Source organism: Indicator indicator, chromosome 23, assembly GCF_027791375.1.
Source record: "Indicator indicator isolate 239-I01 chromosome 23, UM_Iind_1.1, whole genome shotgun sequence".
Classification (NCBI taxonomy): Eukaryota; Metazoa; Chordata; class Aves; order Piciformes; family Indicatoridae; genus Indicator; species Indicator indicator.
Window position 1 is genome coordinate 12494359 of NC_072032.1, and position 21003 is coordinate 12515361.

The 21003-nt window shown below is 48.0% G+C and overlaps 1 protein-coding gene across 1 annotated transcript in view; it reads left to right on the forward strand.

Annotated features, from left to right (window-relative positions):
- Nucleotides 1-242: 242 nt before the first annotated feature.
- The window catches only part of ATRN (attractin), a 143746-nt gene continuing 122985 nt past the window's right edge, over nucleotides 243-21003 (forward strand). Inside the window, exon 1 of the mRNA XM_054391488.1 lies at nucleotides 243-606. Within this exon, the coding sequence (XP_054247463.1) occupies nucleotides 275-606 (332 nt within the window). The 5' untranslated portion in view covers nucleotides 243-274. The remainder of the gene's footprint in view (nucleotides 607-21003) is intronic.

The following is a 21003-nucleotide window of genomic DNA, read 5'->3' on the forward strand; positions in this document are numbered from 1 at the left end:
CTTCCCAGCCGCCAGAGGTGGCCGGTGTGGGGCCGCTCTGTCCCCGCCCCCGCGGCCCCACTGGCTGGCAGGAGGGAGAACCCCGCTGCCAGTGGCCGGCTTCATGGTGACGTCATCGGCCGCGGCCTCGGCGGCGCCGCCTGGCTGCTGCTGCGCGTTCGCCCGGCGCGTTCTCGCCGCTCCCCCCTGGCCCCCCCTCCCGCCTTCGCGGCCACCGTAGCGGGAGCGGCGGAAGCCCCCTCGCCGGCCACCGTCCCGGGAGGCGCCGCGGCGGATGGTCCGCGTTGTCCCGCCGCCCCCCGCCCGCCCCTCTCGGAGTCGGCGGCGTCGGCGGTGGCAGATGGAGCGGGGGGGCCCGGGCTGGCGGGGCGGGAGGCCGCCGCCGCGGAGGTTACTGTTGGCGTTACTGCTCTTGTTGATGCCGGCGCTGCCGGGCTTGGGGCCCGCGGCCGCTGCTGCTGCTTCGGCCGCCGAGGAGACGGCGGCAGCGAAGGAATGCGACAAGCCGTGCGCCAACGGCGGGCGGTGCCAGCCGGCCAGCGGGCAGTGCGAGTGCCAGCCCGGCTGGGTGGGCGACCAGTGCCAGCACTGTGGGGGCCGCTTCAGGTGAGTCCCCTGATGGTGAGGGGGGCGGGCTGCGGGTGTCCCCGGTCGTGGCTCGGCGACGTTTAGGGACAATATGGCCGTGGGTGTGAGAGGCGGGTGAAGGAGGTTTTGGGTACGTGGGCAGCTCTGAGGGTACCGGGGGACAGGTGGGAGTTGTTGAGGGGCAGGGCTGCAGGGTGGCTAGGGGACAACAGGGGCTTGGTGGTCCAGCTCTAATCTGCCGAAGAGGGGCACTTGAGAAAGGGAGGTGGGTGTGAGAAGCAGTTTGGGGGGGTCTCAGGATGGGTGGGAGCTCCTGCATCTGAGGCTGTCCAGGGCATGAGGGCAGTGAGTGCGGTGGACAGACGCAGGTGACAAGGGTGCAGCGGTAAGGGCTGGGTAGGAGCGTGTAGGGGGCAACAGGACTGTGGGTGTCCCTATTTGAGTCTGCGCAGGAGCAAGTTTGAGGGCATCAGGGGTGTGGGCATGAGGGGCCGAGCCGGGGGACTGTGGTGTGAAGGTCTGGGTGGGAGGCAGGTGCGGGGACAAGAAGGATTTGGGTGGGTGCAGGAGGGCAGGTCTTGGAGCATGTGGCTGCGAGGGGTGACAAAGGGTCACAGGAGCGTGTGTGGGATGGGCTGAGAGCGTACAGCGCTAGGGTGGTGTCCCGCAGTGGGTGCAGGCGTTCGGGAGCTACGTGGGGGAGTTCTGGGAGTAAGGGGGTGTGGGGTGCCCCACCGAACAGCAGCTGGTGAGTACAGGGTATTGGTTCTGCAAATAGGCGCCTCTGAGGGGACAGAATTTGATTGCTGGGATTGTACAGGGGTAGCTGGAGGTCAGTGGTGGAGCCTTAGCTGTGTTAAGAGAAGGGATGTGGGTGTAGAGCGCTGGGTAAGTGTGAGCTGGGCACAGTGGACTGTGCAGGCCAGAGCCTAGGAGGGGGTGAGGTGTAAATGTTAGTCATTTGGTTTGTATTGTAGTAGGTCTGGAGAGAAAGTAACACTGGAGGGGGGGAATGTGTGGGGGGACATATCTGGGGCAGCAGGGGTAGGTTTGGGGGCTGTGTAAGGCTGAAGGATAGTGGATGAATGAGGACTGTTTTTGTGTATGATGGTGGCTGGTGTTGGAGGCAGATGGGAGCAGTGAGGAGTAGGTTCAGTGGGCTGGAGAACAGCGTGGGTGTGGGGCCAGTTCCTGGGTGGGGGCAGGACTGATGTGCAGATGAGGGACTGGGTCTGACTGGGAGCAGGTTGGAGTGGGAGAGGAAGGGCATGCAAGCGGGTGTGAGGGTTGGGTGGAGGCAATAGAGGTATTTGGAGGGGGGTTTAAGGAAGCAGATCTTGGCAGACAGCTTAAGTAGGTGTTAGTTTTGGTTAAGGGTGAATTTGGAAGAGGTATGTGTCGGGGAGAGCAGCAGCGTCTTAAAGGGGGTAGTGTCAAAGGAGGGAGCTGGCATGTGAGGAGGCTCAGCTCTTGGGGCAGAGGGAGTGTGTGGAGGAGTGGTGCTGGCTCTCCAGGGGGACACTGGGAATAATGGCCTGGTGGAAAGAAGCTCTCACATTTGCTAGGAGACAAAGCCAGAGATGGGGGATTGAACAGAACAGGACTGGTGTGAGGGTCCTCCCTCTGGCTAGAGCTTTTTTTAAAAAATATTTATTTATTAGGAAAAAAGGTTAAATGGTGGCTCTGGGCAGGCTGGTGGTGACCCCCTGGCTCTATGCTTGTCCTGGCAATGTGCGTGTGTGTGGGAGTGAGGGGTGACTGCACAGTGGAACCATGATCTTTGGGCTTTGCCATACTGAAAAGTGCATTGTCTGCAGTGTCAAGACCAGTTCTGGTGGTATGGGATGCTCAGGCTATGTGTTTAAAGTTCCTTCTATAGGATAAGAAAGTGGAAATGGGAGTAGGTTGGAAATGGACCCTGGCTTCTCAATCAACTTGGTGTTTTCTGAGGCAGGAGTTTCTGTAAGATGGTTACCTGCTGTGGTTTTATCAGCTGTGGCAGTGAGAGACAGTGTGTATGTGCATGTGTTAGGTGAATTCCCTGGGCAGAGCTGATTCTTGGAAAAGAAGGGAATGACAAGAAAAAGAAAAGAGGATTATTGTAGACAGCAATTGCTTTCTCGGGGAACTCCTGACAGAGAATACCAATCACCCTTTGCTGATGCTTGCTGTAGGTTTGGAGGAAGGGGAGCTGCCTGTATAAGACCAGCTCCTGGAGGAAAAACCCTTTGTGTGGCTTTTTTGCCAGTCTGTATCTGGGTGTGTGGTGCAGCAAATTTTGTGTGGAAAACAATGCCAGGCAAACCCTTGAAGTCGGAAGCTTCCCTTTTCATGTTGTTTTGCCACTATCATGTTAAGAATTTTCTTTTAGGTGAGAAAGAACATTGTGAAAGAGCCACTTACCTGCTACTTTCCTCAGCCAGTTTAGGATGTTGGTCATTTCAATGGGACTAGATTTGAATAAAGGCAGAGTTGTCTTGTCTTTTCTGAATAGCAAAACTGGTGCTCCTGAGTGAAGCAAAGAAATATCCACTGCTAACAGCCTTTTTTTTGTCTTTAACCTTTAACTGTATTGATAAAGCTTCTTGTTTCTCTTTCACACGTAAGATCCAGTCTAAAAATTCAACTGGAAGCATAATGCTTGCTTTTCTTTTGGAATGTTTTATTTAGCACTTTATTTATTTGTTCACAAGTTGCAGTTTCCAGTAATGTTTTTAAACTTTGAGCGCTGAAAACAGTGCAGAATTCTTCAGCAATGTTTAGAGCTTTGCAATCACAACCTTCACATGCTTTGGGTTACTCAGTCTCCTGTGAGAAGTGGCATTGGAGGGGGGGTTTTGGTGTGTGATTGTCAAGAGCTTGGCTTGGAAAAGCTTTGACTTTGTTGTTAGATGCTGTAGGTGCAAAAGGGAAGTAGAAGGACAGGTGGAAATTGTTTTCAGCCTGTGGTATATTCCACATGCTTATCTGCTTGGAGGAGAGATGAATTACACTTGGCAGGTTCATCTTCCTGTCCTTATCTGGATGTATATGATGACTGTATTTGTGGTCTTGACTTGTTTTGTGTCTGTGGAGCACTGGGGTTGTCACGCTACAAGTTGTGCTTTGCTGCCCTACTGATCCCTGGCGTTTTCCTTTGTTAGCAGGGAAGGAGGAATATGGTAGCTTCCTGTTGCAGGCTGAAAACGTTCTGCTTGCCTCCTGCCTTGGGAAAGTCTGTTTAAGACATAGGGGTTAACAAACCTGGGGCAGGCCATTCTCTGTCTTGTTTCACCCCAGCTGCAAAAGGGGAGCAGTGTGCTCCTGTGCTGATGCAGCTCTGTGGGGTGTTTGGAAGCCTGTGTGGCTGCTCTGACTTGCTGACAAACAACAGGGCACAGCAGAAGTGTACCTGTGTGTGGTTTCCTTAGCAATCAGTGCTGGTTGTAGGAGTGGCTTCTGAAGAGAACCACTGACCTCTGCACAGAGCACTTGTGCTCTTGTTGGGGTAGAAAACCAAGGTAGGAAGGACTTCAAGTGACTATTTTTTGAGATGTGGAACCAGCCACTCAGATTCTTTAGAGATAAAGATCTTGCTTTCAAAGGAAGCTGAAAGAGAAAAATATAGGACGTACCTGATGTGCTTGTGTTTTCTATTTCTGTACAAGCCTCCAGCGGCTTTCTCTGCTGGCTGGAGGCTGCTGCAGGCCTCTGGCTTCAAGCTGCTGTAGTCTGGGCAGGAGAGGACTACTGCTGTGAGGCTGTCTTCTGGGAAGGATTAGAAATCTCCCAGTCACAGAGCTGTGGCAGCATGCTGGAGGTAATAGTTTTGAGCAGTGGGAGCTTACCACCACCAAACTGAGGAGCAAAGTTGGCAGCACTGGGTGCTGTACAGTCAGAAGGATGCTGCAAGCTTTCAGGCCACAAACTCTTCAAAGCACTTTCACAGATCAGTGACATAACCTCTTGTTCTGCTCCCACTGGATTGTTTGAGCTGTCTGCCTGACCAGGGCTGCTGAGGGGGAGGTAAAACACAGGTTAAGAAATGACCACTGTTTGACATGCATTTATTGGGCAGAGATTGTAGAGGACTGGACTGACAAATTCAGGAGAGTCCCTGGCTTCTGGAGCAGTCACTGCATGGGAACTGTGCACAGAGGCACACTGACACAGACTGTTTTGGACTGTACAATGAAATCCCAAACCATTTCAGAACATGGGGGGTTGTGTAAGGGTGCTGCTCCCTCTTTCCTACTGAGACTTTTTTTTTGGAGGTGGGAGATGGAAAATGCTGAGCAGTGCTTAACATTGCAGCATTATGACATTTGGAGAATAAAAAGAAGAGATTAGAGTGTATCTTTTAAACTACCTTTTTATTAATTTAATGGAGGCACTTACGAGTTGCTGATTGAATGTTATTAAGGAGGCTGTGGTAATACAGTGTCCTTGGCCAAAGAATATTACAGCAAAGAGGAACTGTATCTCTAGAAGATTTGAGTGTATCAGCTGGAGTGAGTTGCTAGCTGGCAAAGAACCGTCACACTTTCTGTTCTTAAATGGGAACTTTTGGGAGGCGGTTGAGTCACCAACCCTGGATGTGTTTAAAGGTGGTTTGGATGTGGTGTTTGGGGATATGGTTTAGGGGTGAACTTTGTGGAGCAGGGTTATTGGTTGAACTTGATGATCCTGAGGGTCTTTTCCAACCTGAATGTTTCTGTGATTCTGTGAAAAGCAGGTACACAACCCCCTTGTCTTTAGGAAGCTACCTGAGGCAGTTCAAAGCTTTGGGAAAGTCAGGCAACTGCTTAATGTTGAGGATGCTGGCAATTGGAATCAAATCAGTTTAAGTGCTCGGATTAGATTTGAGTGCTGCGTTTGTGCCTGCTCCCCATTCTGTTTCTCTCTTTTCATTAGAACATGATCATGCTTTAAAATGATGTTCTGTTCCCTGATGCTGTGTGAAAGGCTCGCTCAGATGCTGGGCGGTGCAATAAACGAATCGGCTGTTCAAGTAAGAAACACTTAAGCATTATCAAGTTTAAAGAATACACTGTGGGGGGAAAAAGAGCCTTTATATGCTTTTATTCAATTCTTGGAGGCATTACTTCCAACCCTGGAGCTAGCATTTTGCTAGGAGCTGTGTGTATATCTGTCTACATGTGCATAATCTGTACATTTGTCTGTACATATATTTAAATGATCTGTTCATTGAGAAGGAAACTCAGGGCTACTATTTCACCTCAATTCTCTGTTTTAGTGTTTCATCTGAACACTTTTAGTGTTACTCTTGCTGTTTTATTGGACAGGCTGATATTTTACTAGGGCTGTTTTGAGGAGAAACATCCAACCGTGAGATAATTCAGTATTTGTGAAATGTATCTTGTACACTTTCTGCCTTGTACTGAACAGCCAGCATAAATATTTGACTTGTGTGAGGTTTTGTTAATGTTTGCAATAAGCTCACTTCTTGCCATTGCTTTCCAGTCTGCTTTAGAGCAAGGAGTTGATAGCTGACAATTTGGAACAGTGAGACAATGCAGCACACGTTAGCTCCTTCCTGTCATCTCTGCTTCGTGTACATCAAGCATCTCCACTGCTGCAGCATTAGTTTTTGGAATTACTGAGCTCCTCCTGGTTTCAGCCTGGGAGAGAGGAGGAAGCAGTGTCCAGCTGTTGTCTTCTAGCTAAGCACGTCTGAGCACTGAGACCTCCTGGAACAGTGCAGGTAGAGGATGAGGTTTCTCTGCCTGCCAATTCCAGGAACACTTCACCGCCTCAGCCCTCCCTGCAAACGCCTCTTTTCCTGCAGTGGTCAACACGAGAGGCACTTCTGTCTCATTTCTGTGTCTGCTTGAATATCAGGGAAGAGCTGCCTGAGTCAGCTTAGCAGACATTGTCTGGCTAGATTTTTCTGTTATTTCATGGTCTCAGCTGCTTCTTTCATTATGGATCCCAAATAAGCTCGTGTCCAACTGGCTGTTCGTTACCATCTCAATGAATTTAATGTTTAACATAAGTGGCTTCTATTGAAATACCAACAAATGACTGAGGTGTTAGCACTATTTTCACAGAAACTGCTTTTGTGCTTGGGTTTTTTTTGGTACTTCTATGCTTTCAAAAGAAGTAGGACCAGCAATGCTTTTATTATGTGTCCTGTAAAGTTAAATACCATTTGGAATGACAGATCTCACTTCCCTGGCTTGTTCTTCTGAAGCTTTCATGAGCAGTTGAATTTAACACTGTGAGCTTATCGTGCCTCATGTCTTTGAGGATCCATGCTGAAAATCCTCTATATGAGCTAATGCTGACCAAACTGTTGTATTAGTGCATTAATTTATGATACCCCTGGTGCTCTTTTCTTACAGAGCTGATTTCCTCGAAGAATTTCTTTCCAATTTGAAGTTCCATGTGCAGGGCTTGGAATTAGCTTCTCGATCTGGTAGAGCTTTGTGTTTTCTCCCTGCACTCAAAATGTGCTCAGCAAGTGGTTCTTTAGGAACTCTTAAATCACAGCTTTGAAAGCATAGTGAAAAGATAGAGCAAAAAATAGAAAAGATGGGATTGTGAAGGATGTGGGTTCTTCTTGTGTAGGTAAAGTGGTTTGGTGGAGGAGGAGTAAGCCGCTGCAAAGTGGAGCTCACCCTAAGAAGGACCACACCAATTTTATTGCAGTACTTTGTTCTTGTACAGCCACGTGTCAGCATCTGCCTGTGGAACCACTGCAGGGTCTTGGAAGCTGGGCTGGAAAATTTGATAATCAATTTTACAGTACAGGACAGGGATGATAATTTGCCTTTGTGCATGAATGTGCTTTGAATCAAATGCTCATTTAGTCCCTGAAACACTGAACCAGTAATGATGTTTGCCTTTTGTTTCCTGCTTTTGTTCTCTGGCTTGTGTTGTGGCTTCATCACATGGGGTTAGAGCTTACCTAAGACTGTCACTAATGCCCTTCCCTCTCTTTGCTTAAAAAAAAAAAATATTATTTGGTAGAGATGCAGGTTGCTGCTGTCATGAAAAGTCCCTCGCCAGCCTTCCTGTAGGATCCCTTCAGGTACTGGAAGGCAGCTCTGAGGTGCCCTTGGACTCCTGTTGAGGTTGAACAACCCCAGCTCCCTCAGCCTGTCCCCATAGTGGTGCTCCAGCCCTTGGATCATCTTTGTGGCTGTCATCTGGACTCTCTCCAGCAGCTCTGTGTCCTTCTTATGCTGGGGACACCAGCACTGGAGGCAGGATTGGAGGTGGGGGTCTCAGCAGAGCAGAGTCAAGGGGCAGAATCCCCTCTCTTGCCCTGCTGCCCACACTCCTCTGGATGCAGTCCAGGATGCATAGGACTTGTTGCTTGGTGTGTGTGCTTGGAGTGATCCACATCTTGTTAGGGAGGGAAATGCTCTCTCATGTCTTCTACCTTTAGCCAGTGCCGCTCAGCCTTCTGCAGGCTACTGCAGGATGCACAAACACAGCTGTGAAAATCCCAGTGTTCATGTTATTTCTCTTTTGGTTTCCTCTTGCTTTTCTCTTTGCTAGCTTCTATTATCTGAAAGGACACAAAATAAGGAGGGCTGCTATAGGAAAACACCCTTGTGCAGACTTTTTTTATTAGTCAGTGTTTGTACTGCGTGAAAAATTTAACACCCGTCTCCAAGGTGGTGCTTGGCTGCTCAGAGTATAAGAAGCTTGGCATGGATAAATTAGCCTTTTTTGTAAACTCCTCCTCTGAACTCAAATACAGAAAGGTGAGAAGTACTTTTTTTTTTTCCATTCAGAAAAATTAGGTTGAATTTAATACTATTTCATTGTGAAGGGAAAGAATAACTCTGACTTCAATTATTCTGCTTTGAAAGCCCTTGGTAGTTTTTCTCCCTGCTGGTTTTTTTTTTTGTTATTAGTATTGCTATGGTAAAGAAAAAAAATTACTCCTCCAGTGTGTGTAGCTTTGAGTTGCTACTGGTGTTGCTGTGTAGCTGTGTGTTGTGTGGGTTTGGAGTTTTTTTGTCTCCTCAGTGTCTTTGTGCATGTGTTGTTCTGTCCTTCCCTTCACAGGTTGGTGCTGCTCAGTGTTGGTTTTCTGGCCCTGTTACCAGATATTTTCATAGAATTACAGAATGGTTTGGGTTGGAAGGGACCTTAAAGATCTTCTAGTTCCAACCACCCTGTCATGGGCAGGGACACCCTCCACTAGCCCAGGTTGCTTGAGGCCTCATCCAACCTGGCCTTGAACACCTTCATGGAGGGGGCATCCACAATCTCCCTGGGCAACCTGTTCCAGTGTCTCCCCACCCTCCCTGTCAAGAGTTTGGAGTGCACGTGTTTTGGATTTTATTCCTTGTTGCCATCAAGCACAGGTTTGAGTTCTTCTAAAATGAACTGTTCAAGATGGCTTTGCCAAGGGGTTTTGTAGCCGTGTGCAGCACGTTTCCTGCCTAAGTTGTGCACCTGCCTGATTAATGATTAATTGGCACAACTGATACTCTGTGAATGCTTGGTGCAGAGTGTCACATGAATTTTATATGATTTCAGAGCTTAGTGTCTCCAGTATCTGGCTTTGTTGCATACTTTGATCTTGTGTGGAATCAGCAAAGGCGGTGCCAAGAAAAGAATTTCCAGCCAGTGCAGGACTTCAGATGGAAAGTAGTGAGGGACTGAAGTGCTGACTCTGCAGGACTGCACTACAAGAAAAAAAATCAGGGAAAGCTCCCGTGTTATGTCCCATCAAGGACTTGTGTGCTGCTAGGAAAGAATACTCTATTGTATCTGAATTGTGAACAGAGATATTGGTTCTCTGGAAGAAAAGTATTGAATTCCAAACAGTATAGAATCAGAGAATGATAGCATTCTCTATCATCAGCAGCAACTAGAGCAGGTTGCTCAGAGCCCCAACCAGCCTGACCTGGCATGGATCCAGGGATGGGTTATCTTCCACCTTTCCTGGCAACATGGGCCAGGGTCTCACCACCCTCAGTGTGAAACATTTCTTCTTTCTCTCCAGTCTGAATCTCCCTCTTTTAGTTTCAAACCATCAGCCCCTGTCCTGTCACAACAGCCCCTGCTAAAAAGTCTGTCCCCAGACAGCCCCTTTAAGTACTGAAAGGCCACCAGAAGGTCTCCCTGGAGTCTCCTCTATGAACAACCCCAACTCTCTCAGCCTGGCCTCACAGCAGAGGGTTTCCAGCCCTCCCAGCATTGCTGTGACCTCCTCTGACTCCTCTCCAACAGGTCTCTGTGCTGAGGACTCCAGAGCTGGCCCCAGCACTGCAGGGGGGAGGTCAGAGCAGAGCAGACGGACAGAATCCCCTCCCTGCCCACACTGCTGGGGATCAGCCCAGGACAGGCTGGGGCTGGGCTCTGAGCACTCAGTGCTGGCTCATGTCCTGCTCTTCACCTACCAGCACCCCCAAGTCCTTCTCCACAGGGCTGCTCTCCAGCCCTTCGTCCTCCAGCCTGTGTTGATACCCAAAAATACCCTGACCCGGGTGCAGGACCTTGCGCTTGGCCTTGAACCTCATGAGGTTCACACAGGCCCACTTCTCAGGCTGGTCCAGGTCCCTCTGGATGACCTCCCATCCTTAGGCGTGTCAGTGGGGGAGAGAGTTTCTTTTGAGGTCACTGATGGTGCTGTCATTTTTATGCTTCTGAAGCGGAGACCAGGAACAGGCAGAATTCCAGCCAGTTGCTTTTATTTTTGTTGGCAAATGTGGCACTAAACCTCCTGTTGTAGAAGATCCTCTCAATTTGCAGATGTAGGTGCTTATAGTCGCTGCCTGCTCGCAGCTGCCAGCATGTTGATGCCCTTTTGTTACCTGATTGATTTATTGCAGTCAAACACCTCAGCAGCAGAGCCTGAAATCTGGGTCAGTTGGTGGCTGCTCCTCACAAGCACAGGGTGCAGCCATTCTTTCATTTTGGGAATGGTGATGGGTGTTTGAATGTGCCCTCCTTCGACTTTTGGAGTATGAATCATCTTGAGGAGGTGTTGAAGCACTTCACAGACTTCCCACCTATGCACTTTGTGTTTTTAACATCCATTATATTGATGTGGAAAATATTTGTTTGTATTTTTTTTTCTAGTGCCCATCACTGTTATTTGCCTTTCTCCCCCCACCCCGACCCCGAATTCCTGTGATGGTCCTAAGGAAAACTCAAAGCTGTATAAAACATAACCTTCAAACAGTAGTTCCTGGATCATTTGCAGCTCTTCCCAAAAACCCAAACTGTTGGAGAGTTTGGAGGGAGCATGCAAATGTTTCAGTATGTGCCTACTTTCCTAATGCAAATGGCACAGCAGCAATTTCTGTGCAAGTTGGCTGCTTGAATGTGAAAGGATGGGGATTAGGATTTCTGGTGGGAAAACAGGCATGTGTGATGATGTGATGAAAAAAGATGGAGGGAATTTGCAGCCTGTATCCTTTTTAACAGCACCTAAAGAAGAACCGGGAAAGGGGTAAAGGGGAAAGCCAGCCCTGAGAAGGGGAAGGGAATGAGTAAAGGAAGAACTGTCCAAGGTTTGCTGATTGCTTTTATGAAATGCTCAAAGTTATTTCATCTGAAATGTGCCTGAAGCTGACACCAAAGATTGTTGATTTCTATTCTCCAGTTCTGCTTTCAAGCCCTGTAGCTGGGTGGCTGTGGCATTCTCATGGCAGACATGACCATGTCATAGAATTGGGACTTTGGATTTGAACCAAGGCTAAATCATGGGATCTCAGCATGGTGGGGGTTAGAAAGGACCTCTGTGGATCATCTCCTCCAACCCCTCTGCTAAAGCAGAGTCACCCACAGCAGGCTGCCCAGGATCACAATGGCCAGGCAGGTTTGGGATCTTTCCAGAGGAGACTTCACAACCTCTCTGGGCAGCCTGTTCCAGCACCCTCACAGCAAAGTTTCTCTTCATGTTCAGATGTAGCCTCCTGGGTTCCAGTTAGTGCCTGTTGCTCCTTGTGCTATTGCTGGGCACCCCTGACAAGAGTCTGGCCACAACCTCTTGCCCCCCACCCTTTAGCTATTGTCCAGCATTGAGCAGATCCCCTCTCAGGCTGCTCTTCTCCAGGCTGAACAGCTCCAGGTCTCTAAGCCTATCCTTCTCACAGAGATGCTCCAAGCCCCTCAGCATCTCTGGAGGTTTAGAGGCATATTTTAATGGCAGTTTTACATGGCAACTGGTATCTTGTCTGTTCTGAAAGTAATACTATCCTACAGAAGAAATGTGGCTAATGTTTCTATAAATATCCCTAAATCATCCTCACTGAGGCTTATGGAAAAGGATCTTGTGTGTTAAAAGTGATGAAGTTTAAATGTGATCATAATTTCTCTTTTCAGTGCTGACAGGAACTTGTCCTGTGGAATTTAAAGGGAAAAAAAAAACCAAAACACTGTGAAAGTGGTGTTACCAAAGCTGCTCAAGGCATCAGGACATCTCTTGTCCCTGAGGTTTGCTTGGTTTTGGTGCAAGATGTGTATGTGTGAGAGTGTGTGTGCCATGAGATGTCCTGCTGAAGAAGACATCCTTTGCCATGCTCCCCATCTCCTTGAGCTCACTGATCTTTCAGCATCTTGAGGCAGGCAGGACACAAACATGGTGCAGTGTGAGTGCAGACACAAAAGCCTAGAGGCTTACCTTCTTAGATTTGTACTTGGCCTCCTCCAGCAGGGAACTGTGCCTGGCTGTGTTTCACCACAAGGCTCTCCAGAGCTGGTGAGATCTTGCAGGATGTGGACTGCTGGTGATGCTGCCTTGTGGAGGTGCTGTGCTGGAGAACAAGCAGCATCCTCTAGAGCCAGTCAGTGTGGCTGGGCTGGAGGCTGTTCCAGGGAGTGTGGAGGGAGATCTTCCCAGGTTGCTTTTTTTGTAGGCTGCTGTCACTTCAGGCATCTTGTTTGGGGTAAGAGCAGAGGTGGTGCCTGGGACTCGGGGCACGCACAACTGCCATGACCCAAACACATTTCCTCTTCCCACCTTATGCTGACTATTGTGTTCCTTCTCAGTCCCCAGGTCTTCTACCCCCTTCCAGGAAGGAATTATGTTTCTTTAATCTCTTGGAGAAGGATTTGAGATCTTCTCTTTATACCATGTGTGAGGAGGAGGGAAGAATGCTTTGTACCCTGTTGCTTTGCAAGCCTGCTGCAGTTTGGCAGCAGCAGTAGAGTGACCTTCCTGCCCTTCTCTTAGACCCTGACTCTAGCATTACCTGAGAAAGAGATTTTGCTTTGACCTCTCTGGAGGCTAACAGGAGGAGCTAGCTCTTGGGAAGTGGTTCCTTGCTTTTACCTGTGAAGCCTGAAGAAGTAATTCTGTAGGAAACAACTGTGTGTGCGCCCTTGGATTTCTGTTTGCACTTGAATTTCTTGTACATTTCCTATTGATTTAAAGTTCTGATGGAGTCACAGACCTCAAATTCTGCAAAAGCCTCAGCACTTCACAGCTGGGCTTCATGGGGTCCTCCTTTGGGCTTCAAGGCAGTTTTGCTTTCCTGTAGCAAAGCCAATAAATAGTAAGTGAAGTCCTGTTGTTCACTGAAGGAAATCTTACTGTTCAGGTTTACAAAGACTTACAAGCTGCTATAAGCACAACTGGAATTGCTGATTGCTGTGGTGTCTGGTAGCATAACAGTTTTGTGAGTGGTGTGGCCAAAAGCAACAAATTTCACACTGAAAATTTAGGAGTGTCTGGGTGAAGGCCACGATCCATGAATATTGGAGGAGATAAACCGCTAGGAGTGATTTCTGTGTTATCTTTATCATATCTGAAGAAGAAAAGCCACTCCAGGAAATACTGTGGAGAATTTTTAGGCTCACCGAATTTACACATGGTGATAAGAGTAGTACAAGGGGCTGTGGCTGATGAACAGGCTGAGCATTGGAAGCCCTTTGGGATCCTGGGCTGTTGATGGGCTAAAGATTAATAGCAGGTCAGGACTGATTTGACATAAAATGCTTTCCCTTTAATCTCCAATTAAATAAACCACTCCTGATAGCTGTAATTTTAATGGGGTTAAATACGCACACAGACATAAATACATGGATCTCTTTACAATGGCTGTCTGGCATTTTGACAGGGGCTCTCCTTTCTGCTAATGACTTAGAGTGGAAATCACTCTGTACCTAACAGTCTTTCTGTGAGCTTTTTCCCTGGGTCCTACATGGTCATTATTAGCTCTGCAGTATGTAGGCAGAGTCTGCAAAAACTAACTCTGGTAAAACGTGGCCCTGATTTGTTTTACAGAATCCCAGCATGGTGGGGGTGGTAAGGGACCTCTGGAGATCACCCATTCCAACCCCCTGCTCAAGCAGGGTACTCACAGCAGGTTGCTGCCCAGGATCACAGTGTCCAGGTGGGTTTGGAACCTCTGCAGAGAAGGAGACTCCACAACCTCTCTAGGCAGCCTGCTCCAGGGCTCCAGCACCCTTACAGCAAAGTTGGTTTTCTTCCTGTTCAGATGGAACCTCCTAGTTCCAGTTTGTGCCCATTGCCCCTTGTTTGAACTGGGCACCACTGAAAAGCATCTGGCCCCATCCTCTTGCCCCTCACCCTTTAGCCATTGATGAGCTTTGATCAGATCCCCTCTCTCTTCTGCTGCTCTTCTCCAGGCTCTCAGCCCCAGGTCTCTCAGCCTTTCCTCCTCACAAAGATTCTCCAGGCCCTTCAGCATCCCTGTAGCCTCCCCTGGACTCCCTCCAGTAGCTCCCTGTCTCTCTTGAACTGGGGAGCCCAGAACTGGAGTCAGTACTCCAGATGTGGCCTCCCTAGTGCAGAGGGTGAAGAGAACCTCCCTTGACCTCCTGGCCACATTCTTAATGCATCCCTGTCCATTAATGGCTTTCTGTAACTTTTGGGCAGAAGGAAAATAGTAGGAGTGGCAAATTTGTACATTTCCTTGTCAGGATAGTCTTTTTCTGGTAGTTAACTCTGTGCCTCTTAAGTGTATAACCATTGTAGTGTAGGTAAAGCTGTATAATTACCTAGGCGTGGAATTAAAATAATTATTGTGCAGGCCACTTGATGTTCTTTAATGTATAATGTTGTGATTAAGTGATGGAGCTAAGGAGGAAAGGAGGCCAGGTCAGCAGCGTGAGAGAGATGTCCAAAGTAGTTTTGATGCATAACATAATTCACATTATATAAGAATTATCATCCTGACCTCTCCTTGTCAGCTAAGGGCTACCTGATTGCACAGTAAAACACCTTGAAGATGCATTTGCTGGCACTTACACATAGAGTAAACCCAAACTCTCCATCCATGTGTGGTGCTTTGTGACCCGAAAATGGAATGAAATGTGCTGAGCTGCCTTCTGAGGAGCACTGTCCATAGACTGCATGGGAGGTGACCATGCTGATGTAGGCACTGAGTAATGTAGGTGACTAAAGTTAGGTGATCTGCCACCTTCAGCATTATTCCAGGGTGGCTTTAGAGGTACTTGTGCAGGAGCTTAGCAGGTGTAGATGAAGCTGAAGAGGATGCAGCCTGCTGTGCTTCCTGGTGATGTCAATAGCAAACCCATGGCAGCAAATGGCAACAGGGTTGAATATGGGGCAAGGAAATTGCTGTGCATCACTTGATCTATTTTTGTTGTTGTTGTTTCTTTTTTCATAGTCCTGGTTTGTCCCTTGACTTCTTCCCTGGAAGGTTCAGTTCCAAAGGGTGCAGCAGGCTTCCCTTTGCGAGTGAATTAATGCAGGGTGGAATTACAGGATTGATTTATGAACTGGTTAACTGCTTTGATGCTTAATTGATTCAGTACAAGTAGGTACTTTGTGGCCCTTGTAGACTGAGGCTGGAGTGTTCTCAGACTTGTGATGCAAATCAGAGACTTAGCTGTCAATCTAAAACTGGTCTTAAGGAGCCTTTTTGCACACAGCAGTGTTGTGGAGAATGCCAAAGTCCTTTCCCAAGTGCAGAGCTCATCCTGAGCCCTGGAAAGGCAAGCCTGGCACACATGGATGCATCTCATATTACTTGTGCTGAGGGATGGTGTAGGAGCCCTACTCACAACGTTTGGATTGTGTTCCCCCTAAAATAGTCCATGCTGAATGTTGTCTTGAGGATGTGTACTGCTGGGATTCCTGTTCACTGGGCCAAACCACATTTGCTGCCTCCATCATTGCTACTCTTCTTATCTTAATGCTTTGGTTAGGTTTTTGGCAGTTGGGTTATATCCTCCGTATTCTGAATTCACTTTTAAAATCCTTTCTCCATGTAATTATAATTGAATTTTGCCCTTGGGCAGGTGTCTCATAATCTTTTAAGAGGAGTTTTAAAAATAGTGAGGGTGAAGAGCTGGTCATAGAAAGTAACATTAGTGGAGTCTTTGGACTGTGGAATAGTGATGTGAAGAGTCTATTTAGGAGAAAAAAAAAAGGTATGGGAAAGATGATCTGTGTACCTACAGGGACACCAACCTGACCTTGAGAGCAAAGGCTAAAGAAATGATGATTGGAGACACAAATTACCAGGTGGGTTAGCTGTTTGTAAGGGATGCTATTTTAAGCAAAATAGCACAGGATCCCATTAGGTATTTTTCCTTATGTTCAGATGGAACTTCCTGGGTTCCAGTTTGTGCCCATTGCCCTTTGCTTGTCACTGGGCACCACTGAAAAGACTCTAGCTTTATTCTCTTGGTCCTTACCTTTTAGCTATTGATAAGTTTTGTCTGCTCTTCTCCAGGCTAAACAGTCCCAGGTCTCTCAGCCTTTCTTCCTCAGAAATCAAAGGCAGAAGGGACAGAGTCCTCCTCAGACATCAGCCATTAGAGAAGAAGCTTGACTCTGGTGATCCCTCAGCTTTCTCCTGAGGGTGATGTCCATGGGCTGCAATCCCTTGTTAGCCCGTTGAGGGTCATCTGTTCTGTTTACTCCTCCCTGCAGGTATCACCTGTGTCTCCCTGCACCCCAAGGTGACACACAAGATGTGGCAGTGCCCTTGGTGTGCCCAGGAGCAAGTCTCAGCCAGAGCCTTTCTGCAGCCCAGCTCTTGGCAGGAGCTCTCCCTGTCAGCTTCTCCCTGCTAGGAGCAGCCCCTGGCTGTGCAACCCTGCCCTGAACTGCAGAAAGTGCCTCAGTGAGCAGAGCCTGAGCTGAGAAATCAAATCCCTGGGCAGAAAATGTTCTGTTCTAGCTCAGACCTTGACCCAAAGGCATCAGTTGATGAGGTGTTAGAACAGGTGGAGTTTAGGGGAGTGTTTGTTGAGTGAGAAGTTGGAGCTGGAACTTGATTTAATATTTTGATTCGTGGCCTGGGCAGAGTGCCCAGATGTGCAGTGTGTGTCACTTGTGACGTGGTCTCTGGGCACAGAGATCACACTGCTGTCCTGGAAAAGCAGGGTGGATGAAGTGACAGATTGGGGCTGAAAGAGCCTCCAGCAGTGTGGTGTTCTGCTCACAGCCTGCTACAGAAGAAGCTCAGTAAGATGCAGTTACACAGAAAAGACCCAGAAGCAGTAATTGGTCTTTGGATAGTTGTTGTTTGTCAAAATGATGCATTTCAGAAGACAGAGTGAAAAGGCAGTGAGGAGAAGGAAGGAAAATGATATTGTAATTCAGAGCACTGGGAAGAACATCTCCTGGGTAATATCATCCTCCTCTGATGAAGTGTTCTTCCTTTTAATCACCTGTTAGCAAAGAGGGCTCTTCTAGTCTTGTCTTTAGGGGGGTCTGGCTGTTATTTATGCTTAACTTCTTTATGTCTATTGATTAGCAAATGCTCTTGCCTGCAGCTCTTCCTTATCAGCATAAGAAGCAGGGAATATTCCTTCAGCAGTGCTTCACAGAAACTATTGTTTCAATTACTGAAGGTGCACTTTGCCAAGTGTGTAACACTCGGCCTGTGGTGGGGGAAAATGGAACAAATAACAAATCTGGAAATGGAACAAGGCCTGATGTTTGTCCAGAGAGCCTGAGGATTCCCTTCAGTGCCAGCCCCCTGCTGATCCTGTGCCTTGCTTGCTGTACAGCCCAGTGATGTCTGCTCAGTGCCTTACAGACTGGGACCAGTAATTGCAGAACGTTTTGCCAGGCAATCTTCCCTTTCAGAGCTCTCCAGCTCCCAGCTCCCATACAGGTAGTTTGTTCTCTTATGGTTGCTACAAAACTGAGAGCAGCCCTGCAGAAGAGGACTTGAGTGGTGCTGGTGGTTGAGAATCACAGAATCACTGAGCATTAAGGGTTGGAAGGGACCTCGAGAGATCATCCAGTCCAACCCCCCTGGCAAGGGCAGAAGCTGGACGTGAGGCAGCAATGTGCACTTGCTGCCCAGAAAGCCAATGGCATCCTGGGCTGCCTCAAAAGAAGTGTGTGGCTGGCAGATGGAGAGAGGGGATTCTGCCCCTCTGCTCTGCTTTCTATCAGCTACCAGTCAGACCTTTTTGCACATGACTCCCTTTCTTCCCTACATGTATAAAGCATGAGAAATGATCTTTCAGTTGTTGCAGCCTTCCTCTTGAGGTCACAAAATGTTTGTTTTTACTCCAGTTTGTAATGAGCCCGTGGGTAACCCTGCCCTGGCTCTGCACTGGCACACGGTGTTTATGTAATGCTGCCCTCCGCCGAGGCGCTCGGCTGCTCCTCTGCCAGTGCCCCCACCCCTGGGACATGTGGGGATGGGATGGGGGCAAGGAGGGGACTAAATGTTCTGCAGCAAATTAGTGGCTGGAGGAGGTTCTGGTGTATCAGGGCTCCTTTGGCAGAGCAGTATATGCTTGTTGACAAGTCACAGCACTGCTCGTGTGGCAATAATTCTGTCTCCAGAGGACAAAGAGCCATGGGATAGAAGGTCTGCTTTTTAGTGGAGTATGAAGTGGTGAGGATGGCAGGCAGAGGACAGCTCTGAACCAAACCCAGGATAAATGAATCTCCCGCAGCTTTTACTACCTGCTCTCCATGCCTGGATTACTTATTGATTTTTATTCCACCCAACATTAACAGTGTGAAATCCTCTCTGGCTGAGGTGGGGAACCTGCCATGCAAATAGTAACTAAATTGTTTGGATTTGGAAGCAACAACAAACACCTAGGCACAAACCTTGTGGAAGTAGCCTGTTTGCTCTCTGATGTTACCAGGGGCTGTTGTCAAAGGTCTTGCCCTGCACTGGGTGGGTTAGTTTAGTAATTGTCTTTGGCCAGAGGCCTGTCTGCTTTCAAGGATTGTGTGTTGTTTACTGTTCATGAAATGCTTTGGAGTCTTTTTTGGCCACACAGAGCAGAAAATGGTGGCTCGAACCAGGGTTTTACATTAGTGGTCCAGCTTTTCAAAATGCTGAGCATTCGAGGTTTATCAGTTCTTGATTTTTTTTTTTTTCTTTAAAACACCTGCCCTCTCATTTAGAAAGTGATATAATTCATTGTTTGGCTGATGGGAAGAGTTTAAATGCTGCTGATCCTTGCTGCTTTTGGGGTTTTATTGCCTCTGAAATGAGTGGCAGCTGCTGCTTTCTCCCCTCTAATATTTAACTAATGCCCAGCAGTCAATGTGCTTTCAATTCTATAGCTAGAATGGCAGCATTTGCTGGGGAATGTCATTTCATGAGGTGAGAATTGTTTGGTGCAGTTCTGCTTGTTGAACTGGCTGAGATGAGAAATACACCCCCAGAGTAAAGAGTTCTGGAGCTGGAGAATCTACCTGAATTCTTCCCCTTTCTCTAAAATAGAGTTTGTAATTAGTGGAACAATGTGACCAGCAGCCACTTTGAACAGCCTGCCCTAATCTAAACACAGCTCACATTCTTCCAGCAGGTTTTGTCTCTTTCCCAAATCAGGCTGTAATAAATAAATTAAATACTGAGATGCAAAAAGCTCAAAATAGCACCACAGGGCTCTTGGCAGGCAGGAAAGCATCTGTTTGTGCAGGTGGGATGAAGGGGGAAAACAGGTTGGGTCTCTATCCTCATCTTGCTTGGCCTCATGGTGGTGTCTGTCTTGATAGCTCCCCTTCATTCCAGGGCTCCTAAGAGCTGGGCACCACCTTGCTCTCTGCTTTCCCGTGAGTTAGGAAGGGTGTTCCTGGAATCCCTCTCTTATGAAGACAGGCTGAGAGAGTTGGAGTTTTTCAGCCTGGAGAAGAAGGCTCCAGGGAGACTTTCTGGTGGCCTTTCAGTGCTTCATGGGGTGGATCAGAAAGCTGGGGACAGACTTTTTAGCAGGGCCTGGTGTGACAGGACAAAGGGTGATGGTTTGAAACTAAAAGAAGGAGATTCAGGCCAGAGAGAAGAAATGTTTTACAGTGATGGTAGAGATACACAGGTCCAGGTTGTCCAGAGAGGTGGTAGATGCCCCACCCTTAGAACCATTCCAGGTCAGGTTGTTTGGGGCTGTGAGCAACCTGCTCTAGTTGCAGATGTCTGTGCTTTCTGCAGGGGTTTTGGACTGGATGATCTCTGAAGGTACCTTCCAACCTGTGATTAGTTTTCAGGGTTGCAGTTTTGTGCACTCAAGTTTAAAGAGTCCTAACATAATCCAGGCTGTGGGGACCGCACCCAGCCATGTGCCTGTGGTTCTGCTAGCTGGGATGCTCAGAGGGGCTCTGGAATTGGATGTGTGATGCCTCAGGTTTCTGAGGAAGCATTGTGCAGCTGTTTTAGGTTTTGTCTTTGAAACCACAGCGTGCAAACGTTTTGAACTTCATAGGTAAGAGAATCATAGAATCACAGAATGCTTTGGGTTTGAAGGGACCTTTAAAGGTCATCTAATCCAACCCCAAAGAACTCTGTAGAGTTCCACTGTGCAACTTCTCCACTGTCACAGCAGTGGATTCAACCCGACTGGATGTGCCTGGCTGCCTTTAAAGTGACAAAGGCAGCAGCAGGAGGTTTGATTTAAACCTGTGCATAGATAATTTTAGCAGAACAACAAAATGGTTCCTGAAAACTCTTGTCCAGGGACTGGTACCTTTGTATTTTTCATGTGTCAAGAGAGGAATTTATTGCCATGATTGTTTCACTTCTCATTCCCTGTTCTATAAATTATCTCTGGCAGTTTAATTTAAAGTACAGGAGAAGAGAGGAACTTACTGACCTTATGATGCAGTGAGACGTTTGTGGTTAGCTCTGGGAAGTGTTCAGCTTGAAATTTCCTCCACTGAATGATCTGAAGCTTGGTATTTATTGTGCTGAATAGCAGAAATGCATCCTAAGGCACCAAGACTGCCCTCAATGCTATGCCTGTGTGCATTCATCAGCCCAGCAGCAGGGCAGAGAGCTGCTTTGGGCCAGGAACAAAAGTCCAGTGAGGAAGAAAGCAGTGCTGTAGGCACACAAGTCACACCAGCACCTTGAAATCCTTCCTGTGGACACAGCGTGGCCGGGCAGACAATGCAGCAGTGTTGGAGCGTGCTGGAGGGAAGCACTCGACATGGAGTGGCTTATTGCTTTTTGCTCCAGAGGACTCTGCAGAAGTGGTGCTCCTGATAGGGTACATGGAAGTATGCATCTTAATTTCAGCCATTTTAAGGCA